Here is a 19310-nt window from a genome sequence, read left to right as displayed (position 1 = left end):
CAACCTCCAAGAAACTACCACATCTTTTTAAACCCAGTGATTCTTAAGTTCTCAGGGAATTTGACTATAGTTAAGGGGGTCCAGACTTTCTTCACTGCCTTAAGCAGTCTGCCAGTCTTTGCTTTGATTGGAAAAGAAAACAAAAAGATGAAAAATGAGCCAGCCACTCAAATATACCTCAAATGGCCTATCCTGTCCCCCTTAGGGGCTCTTAATGCTTTCTGTTTTGGGGGTGAATAAATGTCTGCTTCAAGAGAGCATACCTAGGATCCTCCTTAAAAAGTATGTCCACACTCTTGGGGAAAGCCGGGGAGATGGTACTGCAGGCCTCTGCAGGAGTGGGAAGTGGCAGGTATCATAGAGCATGGAGCCTGAAGGTAATTCAAGGGGTCTTTCTCCAGCCTTCTGCCTCCAGAGGTGTGCCTTACTTTATAGAAAAGGCAGCTGCAAAGAACACTTTAACTTTATAACTAACTCAAGTTTCCTGCCTCTCTGGACTATTCATGCCTCTTTTCTTGTCCAGTGAGTTTTTAATTGTTTGGGATGATCTTATGTAACATCTGAACTATGGCTTGCTATAAACTACTTAGTGTCCCATCTGGTCTTGGGTGGTTGGTGTGGTTAGTATACCACCTGCATTTTTCTCATTTGACTAATTTTGGGGAAGGAGACAGAAGCTGCAATGCAAATACTGAAAAAGTGGTGTTTTAGTCCATTCAGGCTACTACAAAAAAGACCCATAAACTGCGTAGCTTACAAACAACAGAAATTTATTTCTCACACTACTGGAGGTTGGGAAATCCAAGATCAAGATACTGGCATATTTGGTGTCTGGTGAGGGCTATCTTCTGATTCATAGATAGAGTCTTGCTGTGTCCCTACATGGTGGAAGGGGCACACGAGCTCTCCTTGGGCCCCTTTTATAAAGGCCACTAACCCCATTTATGAGCATGGAGCCCTCATGACCTAGTCACCTCCCAAAGGCCCCACGTCTTAATACCATCACATTTGAAATAAGTGTCAACATGGGAATTTGGGAGGAAACACAAACATTCACACCATAGCAAGTAGGGAGAGGAAAGAAAGGAGGTTAGTGCTCTGTATTAGAAAACAATTATTAATAATAACCCTTAGGGAAAGTGTTCTATTCTTAATGTTGCTACACCAGAATGAATCATTCATTAAGACTGAATCCTCTTCTAAATAATTAACCCTGCTCCCGTCCCCTTTTGCATTTTTGTTGGTTCTCTGAATGACAGGTAGGATTGTGTGTCTTGCAGGAAGAGAAGGAGAAGGTGCAAGCACAGAAGGAAGAAGTTCTCAGCCACATGAATGATGTGCTAGAGAATGAGCTCCAATGTATTATTTGTTCAGAATACTTCATTGAGGTAATGAAGTTGCTCACCCCTTCTTTTGCTCACCCCTTCTTTTTTTTTTTTGAGAGAGTCTCACTCTGTCACCCAGGCTGGAGTGCAGTGCTGCGATCTTGGCTCACTGCAACCCCCACTTCCCGGGCTCAAGCAGTTCTTGTGCCTCAGCCTCCTGAGTAGCTGGGATTACAGGCACATGCCACCACCCCTGGCTAAGTTTTAGTATTTTTAGTAGACATGGGGTTTTGCCATGTTGGCCAGGCTGGTCTCGAATTCCTGACCTCAGGTGATCTGCCCACCTCGGCCTCCCAAAGTGCTGGGATTACAGGTGTGAGTCACCACACCTGGCCGACCCCTTCTTATTCTCCCAACCCTGAATGGAGCCTGGGCTATACAGCCTGCTTCTACTATAGGGGAACATTCTGAAGAGATTTTCTTCCAGGAACTTGTAACTATTTGATTTCAAAGTGACCTCTAGAGATGACCATTTCTCATTTGTTTTTATAATCTTCTTTCCCTTCACTGTCCTTTTTTGGCATTTCGTCTGTTCTTAAATGTTTATTTGGTATGATTAACATTTTTAGCTGCAGTGAAGCCTTTATCTCTTTGTTGTTGAGGGGAAAACAGGGCCAAATTAGATTTTGGAAGTATCAGAATAAAACTGCTCAGTAAAAGTTATTCTTTCTTTACTCTGAATGGGTCCAATGCTGAGAATATGCTTATAGTGCAGCCTTTTAAACGAGGGGGTAAACGCCATTAAAATGTGGTCACTTTGGGAATTCAGGGCCCAAGCTGAGTATATTTCAGGGACTCTGAGGCTCCTTATGGAAACTTGAAACCTCTACCATTTGTTAGCCTATCATATTTTTGCACTGACTTATTTATTTAACAAATTCTGCCATTTGTGACCAGTTCACCTTAGACCACAAGTGTTAAACTCAAGTTACTAAATGACAGTGCTTTTCAGACTCCTTTAAAAAGAAGGCCAGGCGCAGTGGCTCACACCTGTAATCCCAGCATTTTGGGAGGCCGAGTGCAGAAGGATCACTTGAGGTAAGGAGTTTGAGATCAGACTGGCCAACATGGTGAAACCCCATCTCTACTAAAAATACAAAAATCAGCCAGGCATGGTGGTGTGTGCATGTAGTCCCAGCTAGTCGGGAGGCTGAGGCAGGAGAATCACTTCAATTTGGGAGGCAGAGGCTACAGTGAGCCAAGATCACACCATTGTACTCCAGCCTGGGCAACAGAGCAAGGCAGAAGAAAAAGAAGGCTGAGGCAAGAGAATGGCATGAACCTGGGAGGTGGAGCTTGCAGTGAGCCGAGATCGCGCCTCTGCACTCCAGCCTGGGCGACAGAGCGAGACTCCGTCCCAAAAAAAAAAAAAAGAAAAAGAAAAAAAAAATGTGGGCCGGGTGCAATGGCTCATGCCTATAATCCGAGCACTTTGGGAGGCCAAGGTGGGCAGATCACCTGAGGTCAAGAGTTCAAGATCAGCCTGGTCAACATGGCAAAACCCCATCTCTATTAAAAGTACAAAAATTAGCCGGGCATGGTGGTATGTACCTGTAATCCCAGCTACTCAGGAGGCTGAGGCAGGAGAATTGCTTGAACCCAGGGGGTGGAGGTTGCAGTGAAGTGATATCACACCACTGCACTCCAGCCTGGGTGACAGAGTGAGACTCCGTCTCAAAAAAAAGGAAAGCGCATATACGCACAGCTTTCTTTTTAGGGAGGTTGGGTCTGTTAGCCTCTTGAAAAATCTCTCTTGGGCAGACCTTTTTCTTTTGCTCTGGGTCCACTTAGACTTCAGATCGTAACTTCCCCCGTAATTTCTAGTCATCTGATTCTCTACTTTGGAGAAGCTCTGTGTTGTTCTGACAAGGCTTATGGACTCTAGAAGAGGAAGACAAGAAACGGGGGTTGAAATAAATGATGAGTTAGCCAACCTGGAGCATCTGCAGAGACATATAAGACATAAACAACTTGACCTGTGTTTTGTTTACAGAATACTGTCTTATCTACTTTACTGGTTACCTCTTAAAATCAGTCTCAGAAATATGTTTTATTTAATTTATTTGTTTATTTTTGAGACAGAGTCTCACCGTGTCACTCAGGCTGGATTGCAATGGTGTGATCTTGGCCCACTGCAACCTCCACCTCCTGGATTCAAGTGATCCTGCCTCAGCCTCCCAAGTAGCTGGGACTACAGGCACCCACCACCATACCCGGCTAATTTTTTTATATTTTTAGTAGAGATGGGATTTCATCACGTTGGCCAGGCAGTCTCGAACTCCTGACCTCAGGTGATCTGCCCACCTCAGCCTCCCAAAGTGCTGGGATACAGTAAGCCTCAGATGATTCATTTTTATCACATAGGTTTTCAGTACTGTTTATGAGAGCTTGTCTTATATAATAAACACAATGTTTCCTAGCTTCTGTGCTCAACTTGGCATTTGAAAAATACGTAATATCAGTGTTATTTTGCACTGTTATCCTAAGAGCAGGAATGAGCACTTTTGAGCATAAGATACAAGAGCCTTGTATCTTAGGAGATGTGCATAAACAAAAGTAACAAAGAGAAAGGTTTGTATTATCCAGAGTGAAAAGGGCTCTGGCAGAAATTGACCAGAGGGATTACTCAGAGGAGCCCCACAAATACAGGCTTCTTTTTGCTTTCTCTCTTCATTGGCACGTTTACTTAGATATTCAGGCATTGTCAATAAACCCATTATATTTTTACTTTTTTAGTTTCTTTTTTTTGCCTAGCATTTTTAGTTGCCTTCTATATTATTTTACTTTTTCAGTTTTAGAGATGATATCTTATATAATTCTCTGTACTGAAAATTTAGTATGTGTTTCCTTTCATATGTTAATTAGCAAGACATAAATTTGTTTTTCTTTTTGAAAAATTTGTTTTACAAAAGCATCAGATTGGTGAAAACTAGTAATATTTATTGTTTGTTTTTGTTTGTTAGTTTTTTTCAGACAATGTCTCACTCTGTCGCCCACGCTAGAGTACAGTGACGCCGTCATGGCTCACTGCAGTTTCTAGCTCGTGGGCTGAAGTGATCCTCCCACCCCAGCCTCCTGAGTAGCTGGGACTACAGACTGTGCCACCATGCCCGGCTATTTTTTTTTTTTTTTTTTTTTTTGTAGAGATGGGATTTCACCATGTCTCAGGCTGGTCTTGAATTCCTGGCTCAAGCAGTCCACCTTCTTCAGCTCCCCAAGTGCTAGGATTACAGGTGTAAGCATTCCCACACTTACTAGTCCTACTCATATCCAGTAACATTTTGTTTGCAAGGTGGCCAGCCCACACTGGGAGCATGGTCTCAGTTGGTGGACTGAAACAGACAAATCCCTTAACTTTGAGAAAATAAAAGAATTGTCTAACATAAAGCTCAAAATTTCCCAACCCTAAGAACGATTTTTTTTTAAAAGACAGTCTCCCTCTGTCACTTAGGCCAGACTACACTGGCGTGATTTTTGTCTCACTGCAACCTCCACCTCCTGGGTTCAAGAAATTCTCATGTCTCAGCCACCTGAGTAGCTGGGATTAGAGGTGTGCACCACCATGACTGGCTAATTTTCATATTTTTAGTAGAGATGAGGTTTTACCATGTTGTCCAGGCTGGTCTCGAACTCCTGACCTCAGGTGACCCACCCACCTCAGCCTTCCAGAGTGCCGGGATTATAGGCATAAGCCATCACGCCTGGCCCAACCCCAAGAATGATTCTGATACTCTTTGTAAGCCCTCAAGATGGGATTGTGGTTGATTTTCCATTTGGCCTTTGAAATTCACTCCTGGCCTAACTTTGAGATCAGAAGCATCCTGAGAAAGTAAGCATGAAAGTTCTGATATGTGTGTTCACATTCCTGTTGTAGGCTGTCACCTTGAACTGTGCCCACAGTTTCTGCTCCTACTGTATCAATGAATGGATGAAGCGGAAGATAGAATGCCCCATTTGTCGGAAGGATATTGAGTCCAAAACGTACTCTTTGGTTCTGGACAATTGCATTAATAAAATGGTAAATAATCTGAGCTCAGAAGTGAAAGAACGACGAATTGTTCTCATTAGGGAACGAAAAGGTGAGTGTGTGTGAGAATCCCTACCCCTCAAGAAAGGACTTTTTTACTTCCAAACTTCAACAAATTTTTTTGGAAAGAGAAAGAGTCAGATAAACAATTCTTCAACTAGGGAAGAGGTGGAATAAATGGGGAGGAGTAAAGGGAGTTAAAGATAATGCATGAGAGGAAGAGTTGAGATAGAATTAACCTCAACTGTTACTTGAGCAGCAGGGAAGTGGGAGGCTAAGTATGTGTGCCTTGGTTGTGGGGGTAAAATAAAGATGTGGTTTTAAAAAACACACACAGTCAGACGTTTTGCTGTACCAATCACTAGATGGTGCTGTTGTCAAGACACTTCTGTTGCTGTCCAGGTGTTGAAAAAACCTTGAGTTGAGTATACAGTGAGTTATAAATAGGATAGTAGGGCCAGGAATCTGATGCTGACTTGCAAGCAGCTGTAGTTTGAAAGCACCGAATCCTAGCCACTAGACCACCAGGGAACAGCTGTAGTTTGAAACTGGCCCTCGATTGGTCAGCCAGAATGGAGGCAGCAGGCTTGTTGCAGAGGCTGAGCAGGACGTGTGTCTGTGCCTGTTATGCCCAAGGAATACATTCTGACCTGTGGGAGGGCAGGGCGGCCTTTGAAAGTTGGCTCTTTGGAACTGAAGTTTTACCACATTACTAACAGCTGTGTGCTACTGGGTTTTGTGCCTAAATTTAAGCCCCCACAGAATTTCACCTCCAAGAGCTACTTGATTCTGGCAGAATCCCATTGTTCTTCCTTTTCACCTCCCATCACTCCATAAGCATTTATAGGAATACTACACTAGGCCTCAGGAGAAAAAGATAAATAAGACATTATCTCATCCCTTACAGCATGAACAGTCTGGCGGAGAAGATAGAAAGGCAAGTTGATAGTGTGATGAGTTCCTTATCAGGGTGCTATGAAACTTCAAAGGAGGGGACACATCTGATTTGGCCTGGGGAGGTGCAGGTATGGGAGAAAGCTTCATCAAGGAAATGACATTTGAATGAGCCTTAAAGGTTCCCTAGGCAGTTAGCTTTCTAAGCAGAGACAGTAGCACAAGCAAAACACAGGCATGAGAAGCTGTGACCTGCCCTGCCCCAGTTCCCAGTGTGGCCCACACGAGACATAATATTCACATGATGCCAAGGCTTAGAAAGTACCTATGGAGGCTTTGCAAATGTTTTTTCTTCCCTCTTTCCCTTTTTGAGAGGAGCAGTGATCTGGGAACCCAGATCTGGCCAAGATCAGGTTGTGGCCTTTGAACTGAAGTCTGCTGAGTCGGGGGATGGGGTTGGAGGCAGACCTAGGGACGCCCATGGGCTTTCTTCGCCCGGTCTACCACCTAAGTTCTTTCCCTGTAATCTAAGCATGGTAAATGGCTTCACAAAACATTAGGGAAAGAAAAGGCTGGGCACGGTGGCTCACACCTCTAATCCCAGCACTTTGGGAGGCCAAGATGGGCGGATCATGAGGTCAGGAGTTCGAGGCCAGCCTGGTCAACATGGTGAAAGCCCATCTCTACTAAAAATACAAAAATTAGCTGGGCATGGTGGCACACACCAGTAGTCACAGCTACTTGGGAAGCTGAGGCAAGAGAGTCATTTGAACCTGGGAGGCAGAGGTTGCAGTGAGCCGAGATTGCACCACTGCATTCCAGCCTGGACGACAGAGCAAGACTCTGTCTCAAAAAAAAAAAAAAGGAAAGAAGGGCCTTGGGCCCTGTGTCCTAAGTTTACGCCTGACTCCTATTACACAGAGTTAATTCTGCGGAGTAATAACAGATACCCTTTTTCTCTCCAAAGGCTAAAGAGGGTGTCTCTCACTTTTTTGGTAACACTAGAGGGCTACATAGTAAAATGAGTCAGCTTCCCTGTTAAATGCATTGGCTGGGAGCAGTTCTGGCAACCATCTTGGTTTCTGTAGTTATCGCACCGAATGCAGCTTTGAAGTTTTCTCTGGAGACAGACAGGTTTTCTGAGACCTGATTTAGGGAAAGACATGCCAGAGCTATCAACAGCTTCACTGGGTTTAGAGAAAATTCTCGGTTTAAATACCAACCTTCCTTCCATATTCCAGGGCCAATTGAAAGCTGGTTTAATCCCTGCTGCATTGGAATTTTTAAAAAGGACCAAATTTAGGATCTGGGAACTAGGACTGGCAAGCTTATAATTGTCAGAGTCCTAACACTGCAGGCCCTGGAGCAGGAATTGCTCTTATCAATTCAGAGGAGACCTGCCTGCCTGTGGCAGCAGGGGGTTGCCCATGCGGACATGCTTGTGTTCTGATTTCACCAAGAGCAGCCTCACTTATAGGCCTCCTGGGATGGTTACTGAAATTTCATATGTCAGTGGGAGTAGTAGAGTCTCATGACTGATTAGCTATTGATCTCTTGTGTGAGACCAGAGGAGAGGAGGAGGATGGGAATGTTAGGATGCTGGGTCCTGAGTTGGAGATGGATGCTCTGGAGCTAGGACAGATAACAGACTGTCCTGTATCATGAGTCACTGTGGCTCTCTGGGATATTGACATGAGACTTTTTCTGAATGGAAAGGTTTTTTTGAAATCCCCTATAGATGATCTCCCTCTGGAGCTGGTGAGGTGAGAGAGCAGTCTTCTGTCAGCTGCTCCCCTCCCGTTTCTTTCGTTCTCATTCAATGTTAGTTGGTTGACAAGAGTGTTAAAACTCTTATGTTTTGCTTTTCCTAGCAGTTTCTTTGGGTTGTACTGAGAAAATAACAAGCAATGTAGAAATAAAATCTCCTTGGTCCTTTAGAACAGTGATTTTCAACCAAAGGGCTTTTTCAAACTATATTCCTTAGCTGCCTTGCCACTATTTTTTTTTTTTTTTTTTGAGATGGAGTCTTGCCTTGTTGCCCAGGCTGAAAGGCTGAAGTTTAATGGCGCGATTTTGGCTCACTGCAACCTTCCTCTTCCGGGTTTAAGTGATTCTCCTCCCTCAGCCTCCTGGGTAGCTGGGATTACAGGTGCACACCACCATAGCCAGCTGATTTTTGCATTTTTGGTAGAGACGGGGTTTTACTATGTTGGTCAGGCTGGTCTCCAACTCCTGACCTCAGGTGATGTGCCCCGCTCATCCTCTCAAAGTGCTGGGATTACAGGCGTGAGCCACTGCACCTGGCCCCTTGCTACTATAATAGTGAATTGTGGCTACTAGTTAGAGTGTGCCATGGCCTTCACATGTGTGAGGTGGGGAGAGTCGTTTGTGAACTATTGTGTAAATCTGTGACACAGAGTCCCCTCCAGAGGTTGGGGGTGTCTGGGAAGATGTATCCAGGTCAGACCACATGGCCTGTATCTCTTGCCAGCTTCCTATAGGCTAAGTAGAGGGTGGTCCCAACACAGGACAGGAGAAACTGGCAAAGCCCAGGCTCTGAAGAGTATCTGTCAGCCCACCTGTAAGGCTTTCCCTGATATTGCCCATCCTCCTTTGCTGAAAGACAGCCTTTTAAAGGGATTTTGAGGGAGTGGCAGCAGCAATCCTCTCTCTTCCAGAGAGAGTACTTGTTAGCAGGTAATTGTAACCTACTCAGTTCTGTCCCGGGAGAATCAGGGTCATTTGCATGAAGTCAGCATTTCTGCCTGCCTTGTATAAGACAGTGTTTGTCTAAGAGAAAATGGATCGTGGCAAGGTCAGGATGAGGCAGAAGTGTCCACATGCTTGTACTCAAATAGTATATAACACTGTATTCGTAAGAATTTTTTTTTTTTTTTTTTTGAGATGGAGTTTCTCTCTTGTTGCCCAGGCTGGAGTGCAATGGTGCGATCTCAGCTCACCATGACCTCTGCCTTCCGGGTTCAAGCAGTTCTTCTGCCTCAGCCTCCCAAGTAGCTGGGATTACAAGCATGCGCCACCACGCCCGGCTAATTTTGTATTTTTAGTAGAGATAGGGCTTCTGCATGTCAGTCAGGCTGGTCTCGAACTCCCGACCTCAGGTGATCTGCCCACCTCTGCCTCTCAAAGTGCTGGGATTACAGGCATGAGCCACCGCGTCTGGCTCTTAAGATTTTTTTACTTTAAACAATGTATGCAGGCCGGGCACTGTGGCTCACAGCTGTAATCCCAGCACTTTGGGAGGCTGAGGGGGGCCAGATCACGTGGTCAGGAGTTTGACACCAGCCTGACCAATATGGTGAAATCCCATCTCTACTAAAAATACAAAAATTAGCTGGGCGTGGTGGTATACACCTGTAATCCCAGCTACTCAGGAGGCTGAGGCAGGAGAATTGCTTGAACCTGGGAGGCAGAGGTTGCAGTGAGCCAAAATCACACTACTGCACTCCAGCCTGGACAACAGAGCGAGACTTCGTCTCAAAAAAAAAAAGAAAAAGTATGCTTTGCAAAATTGTAATGGGATGGAACATTATCAGACTTGTTACTAGAAGCTTTTTAATTTCTCTCTCACCACTTCCCTATTCATCGCCCTTCATTTTTCCTTCTCTTCTTCTTTTGTGACCTAGTATCCTTCCTGTCATCAAGGTGTGGTTTTTCCTCTGTTGAATTTCTTTCCTTTATCATTCTTTTTTTGTTATTGTTTTTCTTGAAAAAGGCTGGCGTGCAGTGGCGTGATCACAGCTCACTGTAGCCTTGGCCTTCAGGCTCAGGTAATTCTCTTACCTCAGCCTCCCAAGTAGCTGGGGCCACAGGTGCGTGCCGCCACACCCAGCTAATATTTTTTATTTTTTGTAGAGATAGGGTTTCACCATGTTGTCCAGGCTGATCTCGAACTCCTGAGCTCAAGCAATCCACCTGCCTCAGCCTCCCAAAGTGCCAGGATTACAGGTGTGAGCCACTGCACCTGGTCTAATTTTTTTTCCCCCTATCACTCTTATTGACACCTCAGAATACACAGTTTGAAATGACAAAGGCATCATAGGAACTCTTCACCTAGTGAAACTTAGTAGAGGTCTGCTGTGGGATTAATTGGACTGTATGGAGTAGCAACCCAGGAAGTCCTAGAACCTTGAATTCCTTATTGACTCTGTAATCCTTGTGATTTCTGAATGGTCCTTCCATCTGGAGGTCAAAAGGCTGTTCTCTGACTTCGTGCTCTGTGGTAGAGTGTCTTCTTCCTTTCACCAAAAGCTGCTACCGTCTTGCGGGCACCCAGAAAAGTTTTCACAGTTTAGGAGAGTGGCCTTCCTAGATGCTATTAATCATCTTTCAGTGCACCCTAAATGTATGGAAGATTGAGTTTGAGGGAACCATGCATGCCCCGGTTGAGAGATCCAAGGCTGACTTTGACTGCTGGGCTACTATAGCTTTAAATACACCCTGAGGAGTCCAATGCAGGAGAGTCAGTGACTCCAGTGAGCCCTGCACCATGTTGTACTGAAAGTGAAAATCAGTGCTTGCTGGCCATGGTAGGATCCCATTGCTGCTGGAGGCTGCAGCCCAGCTGTCAGCCCACCAGCCTAGCTTGTCCATCAGGCTTGGAAAAGGGCCTGGAGATGGAACATGAGCAGTTCTGGCCATCTCTGGTGTTTAGCAGGAGACACTTCAGATTGTTCATTGCTATTTCCCACAGTAAAATTTTCTCCTGCCCTTTTTTGATTTTTAGTGACAATACAGTTATTTTGGCCCTCTAAAACATGGATCCTCCTTCCCTCCTAACATGTAATTTTATGATTTTTCATACCTACTTCCAGGAATGTCTGTTGTAGGAGACTACCTGTGCAAATATAGAGTAGCATCATTAACCAAAGCAACTTTTCTTTGAGTTTCTTGGTTAACCCTAGATGAACACTGAGTATTTTTAGAGCAAGCTCAAATAAGTTGATATTCTATGAACTAATCATAGAGAGTGTCTGGTTATACCTCATCAGCTGGATATATATTCTGTCCAACTGCCTACTGCTATGGTTCTTGATATAACCAGACATGCTCCTTTTCCTGGCTAGGGCTTCTACTTCAATTACTTTCTGTACCCTGGAGAGTTTGGACTGCTTTTACCCTTGTCTCATTAAACTTGAACCAGAACCAACCCCAAAGAAAATCTCTTCCTTGCTTCCTTTCTTCTGGGTCTTTCCTTTTTTTTCCTGTCGCCCAGGCTGAGTGCAGTGGCATGATCTCAGCTTACTTACTGCAAACCTCCACCTCCTGGGCTCAAGCATCCTCCTACCTCAGCCTCCCTAGTAGCTGGGACTACAGGTGTGCACCACCATGCCTGGCTAATTTTTTGTATTTTTTGCAGAGATGGGGTTTCGGACGGGGTTTCACCATGGTCTCGATCTCCTGACCTTGTGATCCGCCCGCCTCGGCCTCCCAAAGTGCTGGGATTACAGGCGTGAGCCACCACGCCTGGCCGAGATGGGGTTTCACTGTGTCGCCTGGGCTGGTCTCGAACTCCTGCGCTCATTGAATCAGCTCTCAGCTTCCCACAGTGCTGGGGTTATAGGCATGAGCCACCATGCCCAGTCCTGGGTCTTTCCTTTTTCTTAGCTCCTACTAAATGCTAAGTGCTTGGGGATAAAAGCAAAGAGGGCATGTGCAACCTCTCCCCTCATGGAACTTTTGCTCTAGGTGCAGGCCCTAGGCTCCTTATAGTAAAATCCTACAATATGAGAAATAAAGGGTGCTGAGTCAAGGAAAGTCTTCCCTGAGTCAGTGAAGGACATGGAGTGTATATTTTAGGTGGAAGGACAAGAAGTAAAAGCAAGGGGTTTGTAGGGGCTGAGAGAAGTACAGAGTGCTAGAGAGAATATTGAGCATTCAGCCTGGAAAAGTAGGCAGGACTGGGTCATGAAGGGTGTTACACACATGTTGCAGAGTTAGTCTAGGGGCAGGGGGAAACTATCAGAAGATATTAAGTGGAGATCTGACTGTTGATGTTTGTGTTTTTCTGGATAGGTTAGTCTGGCTGTAGTGAAGAGACTACATGGTTCTGGAAACAAAAATAAAGGCAGTAATCATGGCCAGCGATGATGGTGGCTAGGCTAGAGAAGTAGCAGCAGGGATGGCCAGAGTGGATAGATTCAAGAGGTAGTTAAGGAGGTAGAATCCACAGGTCTGTGGGACTGATATGCTGTGGGGAGTGCAGGGGAACTCAGATCATGTCCGGGTTTCTTTCTATTAGGGGCACCTGAGTTGATGATGATGCATTTACTAAAATAGGAGCAGTTGGGGCAGACAAATTTAGTTCTCAACTGAGAAGTTTAAGGCACCTGAGGACATCAATGGAGCTGTTCAGTGGGTATTTGAATGTGTGGATCTGGAGCCTGAAGGACAGGCCAAGTTGAGATCCTAGGTTTGGGGATCATGAGCCATGGAAGTGGATGAACCACTGTTACCCTCTCTGTGGTATTAAGAGCCAAAAGGCAAGTTCTTAGCCGTGAGAAACACCAACATTAGGGGATGAGTAGTAGAAGAAGGGCCTACAGGACAGTCTGATGAATGGTCAAAGAGAGAGAGCTGGAAAAAGAGGTATGTGGGGCAGGCAACAAATGACACTAGAGCTGGTACACGGCTGTCCTCACAGCTACTTGTGAGGCTGAGGTGAGAGGATCACTTGATGCCAGGAGTTCAAGACCAGCCTGGGCAACACAGTGAGATCCCCATCTCAAAAAAAAAAAAAAATTAGGCATGGTGGCACATACCTGTGGTCCTGTCTACTCAGGAGGCTGAGGCTGGAGCATCCCTTGAACCCAGGAGTTTAAGTCTCCAGTAAGCTGTGACTGTGCCGTTGTACTCCAGCCTGGGCAAAGAGCCAGACCCCATCTCTTTAAAAAGAAAAAAAGACATTACATGGTGTCCTTTGAGCCTTCCTGGCCACACTGTTGTCTATGGTAGACCCCCCTCATTACATTCTAGACATTGCCCTGTTATTTCTTTGAAAGCATTTACCAGATTGAAATAATATTTGTTAGTGTACTCTTGCCTCAAGATTTCTAAACTCCTTGAGGGCAGGAATTTTATCTTACTCCTTGTAGTATTCTCAGAGCATTGAAGAGTGTTTGGCACATGGTAGCTCTTCAGTAAATACGTGTTTATGAAGAGTTATAAAGTGAGAAGTTCGTATATGAAATGCTGCTGAGACATTAAACAAGATAAGGATGAAAAATTGCCCATTGAGTGTGCAGACATGTGGGATATCAGTGACTTTATCTAGTATACGTCATGGGGGATGGTGGAGTCAGAAGTCAGTTCACAGTGATTGGGGAGTGAGTATGAGATGAGGGAGTACAGAAAGAATGGACAACTTCTTCACAACATTTGGCTGTGACTAAGATGGTGAGGACCACCACCAAAAAAGAAGGCTGTATTTGGAGGAGGAAGTAGGGTGAAATGGAGTTTTTGTTGTTATTTTTTTTTTTTTTTGAGACGGAGTCTCGCTCTGTCGCCCAAACTGGAGTGCAGTGGCCGGATCTCAGCTCACTGCAAGCTCTGCCTTTAGGGTTCATGCCATTCTCCTGCCTCAGCCTCCCGAGTAGCTGGGACTTACAGGCGCCCGCCACCTCGCCCGGCTAGTTTGTTGTATTTTTTAGTAGAGACGGGGTTTCACCGGGTTAGCCAGGAGGGTCTCAATCTCCTGACCTTGTGATCCGCCCGTCTCAGCCTCCCAAAGTGCTGGGATTACAGGCTTGAGCCATCGCGCCCGGCCTTGTTGTTTTTTAAAGACGAGATTCGAGCATGTTCAATTGCTGATTGAAAGGAGCCTGTAGAGAAGGGCATGCTGGAAAACCAAGATAGCGGATAGGGTGTGATTCTTTGGAAGGCAGGGGAAGACAGGGAGTGCAGAGCTCAGAAAGGAATTAGTCTTTAAAGAGTAGAAGGGGGCCGGGCGCGGTGGCTCAAGCCTGTAATCCCAGCACTTTGGGAGGCCGAGACGGGCGGATCACGAGGTCAGGAGATCGAGACCATCCGGGCTAACACGGTGAAACCCCGTCTCTACTAAAAATACAAAAACTAGCCGGGCGAGGTGGCGGGCACCTGTAGTCCCAGCTACTCGGGAGGCTGAGGCAGGAGAATGGCGTAAACCCAGGAGGCGGAGCTTGCAGTGAGCTGAGATCTGGCCACTGCACTCCAGTCTGGGCGACAGAGCGAGACTCTGCCTCAAAAAAAAAAAAAAAAGAGTAGAAGGGTACATTCTTTGTTTTACAGAAGGAAGAGTTTCATGTGGGAGGTGGGGCAAGGAAGTTTGCTTGAGGGGCATTGAGATAATTTCTTTCTTGTGGCTTTTGTATTCTTCTGTGAGCTAATAGTTGAGACCATTAGCTAAGAGGGAGGGAACCCCACTTGGTTCTCTCTCTCCAAGGATGAAGGCATGCCCAGCCCCAAGGCCCACCACCTCAAAGGCTACCCAGAAGTGGGAGACGAATAACTTCTGTAGTCCTTTCAATCCCCTACCAAAGCATTCTAGAATTCAGTCTCAGAGAAAGGGGAAAATTTGCTCGGTGACTTTATTGTGCCTTTGGCATAGGCCAGGATCCCCACCTTTCTGGGATCAAGGAAGCAGAAGCTATTGGAAAAGCCTGGAGGCTAGTAAGTAAATAGCCTTTCTTGTCCCCTTCCTCTCTGGACACAGGAAGAACTCCCGCCTCTCCCTGTCTGTTCTTGTATATAATTCATTCCCTCCTTTAACATGCTTTAGCAGATTTATTGAGGGCCAGGTTTGTGCTAGGCACTGTTCTAGATGCTGAGGATGTAAAAAGTGAAAATCTAAGTTAGATGTGATTCCTGCCGTGGAGAAAAATCAAGCAAGAAGGGGAGAAGGGGTGATGGTGAAAGCCTTGGCAATGCTTGGTAGGGTAATCAAGGAAGGCACCTCTGAGCAGGAACTATTGAGGGAAGCTCTGAAGGAGGCGTCCATGCTGCCATGTAGGGGAAGAGGGAATGGTAAGGGGGAGCGTGCTGGTATGTTGGAGGGACAGCAAAGAGGCCAGTGCTGAGGAGTGGAGTGAGCGCTGGGGAGTGGGTAGGAGATGAGGAGAGGAAGCTTGGGCAAGATGCAGATTGTGTAGGGCCTTGTAGGCCTTTGAAAGGACTTTGACTTTAACTGTTACTATGAGAGGAATGAGGAATGGGCTTTGAGCGAGAGTAACATGATCTGACTTCTGTTTTCTCAGTTTGCTATGGCTGCTGTGTGAGGAAGAGACAGAGTGGCAAGGCTGGAAGCAGGGAGTCCAGGGAAGGGAAATGCCAGCTCCTCATTTATTTATTTCTCTTCTTTTTCTCCAAAGCAAAGAGATTGTTCTGAAGACCATGCTCTAAGGGCATTTGAAAGACTGCCAGGCAATGGGAGCCTGAGATGGTCTGGAGCATTCTCTCTAGCCGTGACTCCGCTGCTCTGAAGGTCAACTGAGAAGTCTTGTGGGACAGAGACTGAGTTAGGAAGCCCTCAGTCACTTGCCTTCCACAGTGGCCAGCCCTGCTGCCATCATTGGCTGAAGCACCACCAGGATTCCCAGCACCCAACTGCTTTAGGGTACTTCATAGACTCTGCCTCACTACATGTCGAATGAGTTATTTGAGTTCTCTTTTGTTTTTTTAGTTTGTTGTTGTTGTTACTGTTTTGATACCTCAGAAACACCTCCGGTGACAATTGTTTTGGATAGGTTGGGTGTATCCCGTGGCTGCCTCTGAAGGCGGTGTCTATTTTGAGAGGATGGCTTACCTCTTCTTTGTGAGAATACTCTCTCATTTCCTGGAAATAAAATGTAAAACCTGTCAGTTTCTCAGCTGGGCTTTGGTGTATTTACCTTCCTTCCCTTCCTGCTCCCAGACAGTCTCGCAAGTAAACACTGGCAGCTCATAGATTACAACCAAGAAAGTGACTATATCAGATGATAGACTTCAAGTGAATGTCAGCCTAAGAGGCCAAGCCGCAGATCATGGCCACACCAGACGAGCTCTGTTAACCCCCTGATTGTCGTGTTTCCTTTTTATTACAGAGATGGGTCACTGTTTACCTTGTTTCAGGGGTGGGAAGAACTCCTTTCCTTCAGCTGGCATTTGAATGTTTCCAAATCTATTTTATCCTGCATCATAAACACACAGGCAATGATTTTATGATAACTTGATGTGCTTTTTTCTTTATTTTTCTTTTAAATTAAAAGTCTCTCTTTTCTCCACCTCTCCTTCATTTTTTATTTTTATTTTTATTTTTGAGACAAGATCTGACTCTGTTGCCCAAGCTGGAGTACAGTGGTGTAATCTCAGCTCACTGCAACCTCCACCTCCCAGACTCAAACCATCCTCCCACCTCAACCTTCCGAGTAACTGGGACTACAGGCATATGCCATCACACCCAGCTAATTTTTGTATTTTTTGTAGAGACGGGGTTTCACCATGTTGGCCAGGCTGGTCTCAAACTCCTGACATCAAATGATCTATCTGCCTCAGCCTCTCAAAGTGCTGGGATTACAGGCGTGAGCCACTATGCCTGGCCAACCTCCCCTTTTTAAACAGAAAGGAAACTAGTTTTGATGTTCAGGAGATAGAAGGTTAGGGATAACCTGTGGCTTCCTTGGTTTCCTGTGATGAGAATGAGAAAAAATACGAGAAATTAAAGAATGATTATTTGAAACTAGGAGCCCTCTACTCGGGTTGTGAAACTGTGCATTATATAATTTAATGATTTGCTTCCCTCTGCCTTCTTACTGCCTAACTAGAGAACCATTCCTTTTTTCACTTCTTTTTATTTTTTATTTTTTATTTTTGTAGAGATGGAATCTTGCTATGTTGACCATGCTGGTCTCAAACTCCTGACCTCAAGCAACCCTCCTGCCTCAGCCTCCCAAGATGCTGGGATTATGTGCACGAGCTACCATGCTCAGCCAAGAACCGTTCTTTTGTAGTTCTTTATACTCCATGTATTTTCTTTTTTGTTTTTTTGAGATGAAGTCTCGCTTTGTTTCCCAGGTTGGAGTGCAGTGGTGTGATCTTGGCTCACTGCAACCTCTGCCTCCAAGGATCAAGTGATAACATTGAAATACTCAGCCTCCTGAGTAGCTGGGATTACAGGCAAGTGCCACCAAACAGCTAATTTTTGTATTTTTAGTAGAGATGGGGTTTCACCATGTTGGCCAGGCTGGTCTCAAACTCCTGACCTTGAGTGATCCACCTGCGTCGGCCTCTAAAATGCTGGCATTACAGCTGTGAACCACCAGTCCCAGCCTATACCCCATGTATTTTCATAAAGGGTTGGAAACTATTGACTTGCCAACTTTTTAAGGATGGCAGGGATTTTTTCTTTGTTGAATATACTGTGAATTTGAGGATTCTGGAGTCCTTAGTCTTCATTTCCATTCTTCTGCCCATGATTACTAATTGAAATACTGGTAGAATCATGGAGGAAGTCAAGTTAAACATGGAAAAATTGCTTTAAAAGTACTTACTATAACCACATCATAACAATTCTGGAAAAATAGCAAAAGGAAAAGATTGTTACCACCTTGATTTAATAACTTCTTGTTTCCCTATACATGTGTTTTGTTTATAGATTGCATTGGTATATGTCAATTTTTGTATGTTCTGTCTTTAGTTTACATATTGTAATTCATTTTTAGGAGAGTACAGACGTACACTTTTTGAGTAGACAATATGTTCACATAGTTTGAAATAAAAGGTACAAAATGGCGTAGAATGAAATGCCTCTCACCCTTTCCCCACAGCGACTACTTCCCACTCAGAGGCAACAAGTATTACAGTTCCTTGTGTATTCTTCCAGAGATCTTCCCTGTCCACACAAGCAAATACACATGTGGTCTTTCTCCTTGTTTTGCACAAATGATAAACTGTACACTATTCTGTACCTTACTATTTTCAGATATATGTTGTCAACAATTCCATGTCAGTACATAGTTTCCTTTCTTTGTTAAGCTGCCTGTTATTTCATTGTGTATTTGCACCATCATTTACTTTTCGGCTTTTTTTTTTTTTTTTTTGAGATGGAGTCTCGCTCTGTCGCCCAGGCTGGAGTGCGGGGGCCGGATCTCAGCTCACTGCAAGCTCCGCCTCCCGGGTTTACGCCATTCTCCTGCCTCAGCCTCCCGAGTTGGGACTACAGGCGCCCGCCACCTCGCCCGGCTAGTTTTTTGTATTTTTTAGTAGAGACGGGGTTTCACCGTGTTAGCCAGGATGGTCTCGATCTCCTGACCTCGTGATCCACCCGTCTCGGCCTCCCAAAGTGCTGGGATTACAGGCTTGATCCACTCCCGTCTCGGCCTCCCAAAGTGCTGGGATTACAGGCTTGAGCCACCACGCCCGGCCCAAACCTTTTTACTCTTAAAACAATGCTGCAGTTAACACCCTTGTACATACATCTTTAGAGAAAAGATATTTTAAAAAGAAAATATCTTTTTAAAAATTATTTTATTTTTTTTAATAGAGACTATGTTGCCTAGGCTGGTCTTGAAATTCTGGGCTAAAGCAATCCTACCACCTCGGCCTCCTAAAGTGCTGAGATTACAGGCATGAGCCACTGCACCTGGCCAAGAAGAATCATCTTGACTTGAGCCTGAAGACTATGTACAGAGACTGACCTCACAGACTGACCATTCCATCCCACAGCTGCTGGACATAGAGTGATTTGCAGCCCCTCCTTTCAGAATACCATATCCCTCTCAAATGTTCCACAACATCTAGGAAAGTGAGCTCTTAAAGATAGACTAAAAAGAATAATAAATCAATACAACAGCATTAAAAGCCAGACTAGCAGAATTTGAATCTTGGCCCTGCTGTTAGTAACTGTGTGGGCCTCAGGCAAGTTACACAACCTCCTTGTATCTTCGTTTTGGTTTCTTCATCTCTAAATAATTTTATCTGTCATTATTGCACTGATCACAAACAAAGGCCTGAATGTACTATGTTTAAAAGACAAA

The 19310-nt window shown here is 45.0% G+C and overlaps 1 protein-coding gene across 2 annotated transcripts in view; it reads left to right on the top strand.

The window, feature by feature from the left end:
- Positions 1–16166, top strand: part of RNF8 (ring finger protein 8, E3 ubiquitin protein ligase) — a 38948-nt gene extending 22782 nt beyond the window's left edge. The window contains exons 6-8 of one of the 2 annotated variants that reach the window (XM_011944526.1): positions 1281–1388; positions 5260–5464; positions 15669–16166. In XM_011944526.1, the coding sequence (XP_011799916.1) occupies positions 1281–1388; positions 5260–5464; positions 15669–15685 (330 nt within the window). In that variant the 3' untranslated portion in view covers positions 15686–16166. The remainder of the gene's footprint in view (positions 1–1280; positions 1389–5259; positions 5465–15668) is intronic. The other variant, XM_011944531.1, reaches the window with a different exon arrangement.
- Positions 16167–19310: the final 3144 nt, after the last annotated feature.

Source organism: Colobus angolensis, unplaced genomic scaffold, assembly GCF_000951035.1.
Source record: "Colobus angolensis palliatus isolate OR3802 unplaced genomic scaffold, Cang.pa_1.0 Scaffold105, whole genome shotgun sequence".
NCBI classification, from domain to species: domain Eukaryota; kingdom Metazoa; phylum Chordata; class Mammalia; order Primates; family Cercopithecidae; genus Colobus; species Colobus angolensis.
The sequence above is the reverse complement of the archived record's forward strand: the minus strand, read 5'-3'. Positions and strand labels throughout refer to the sequence as shown.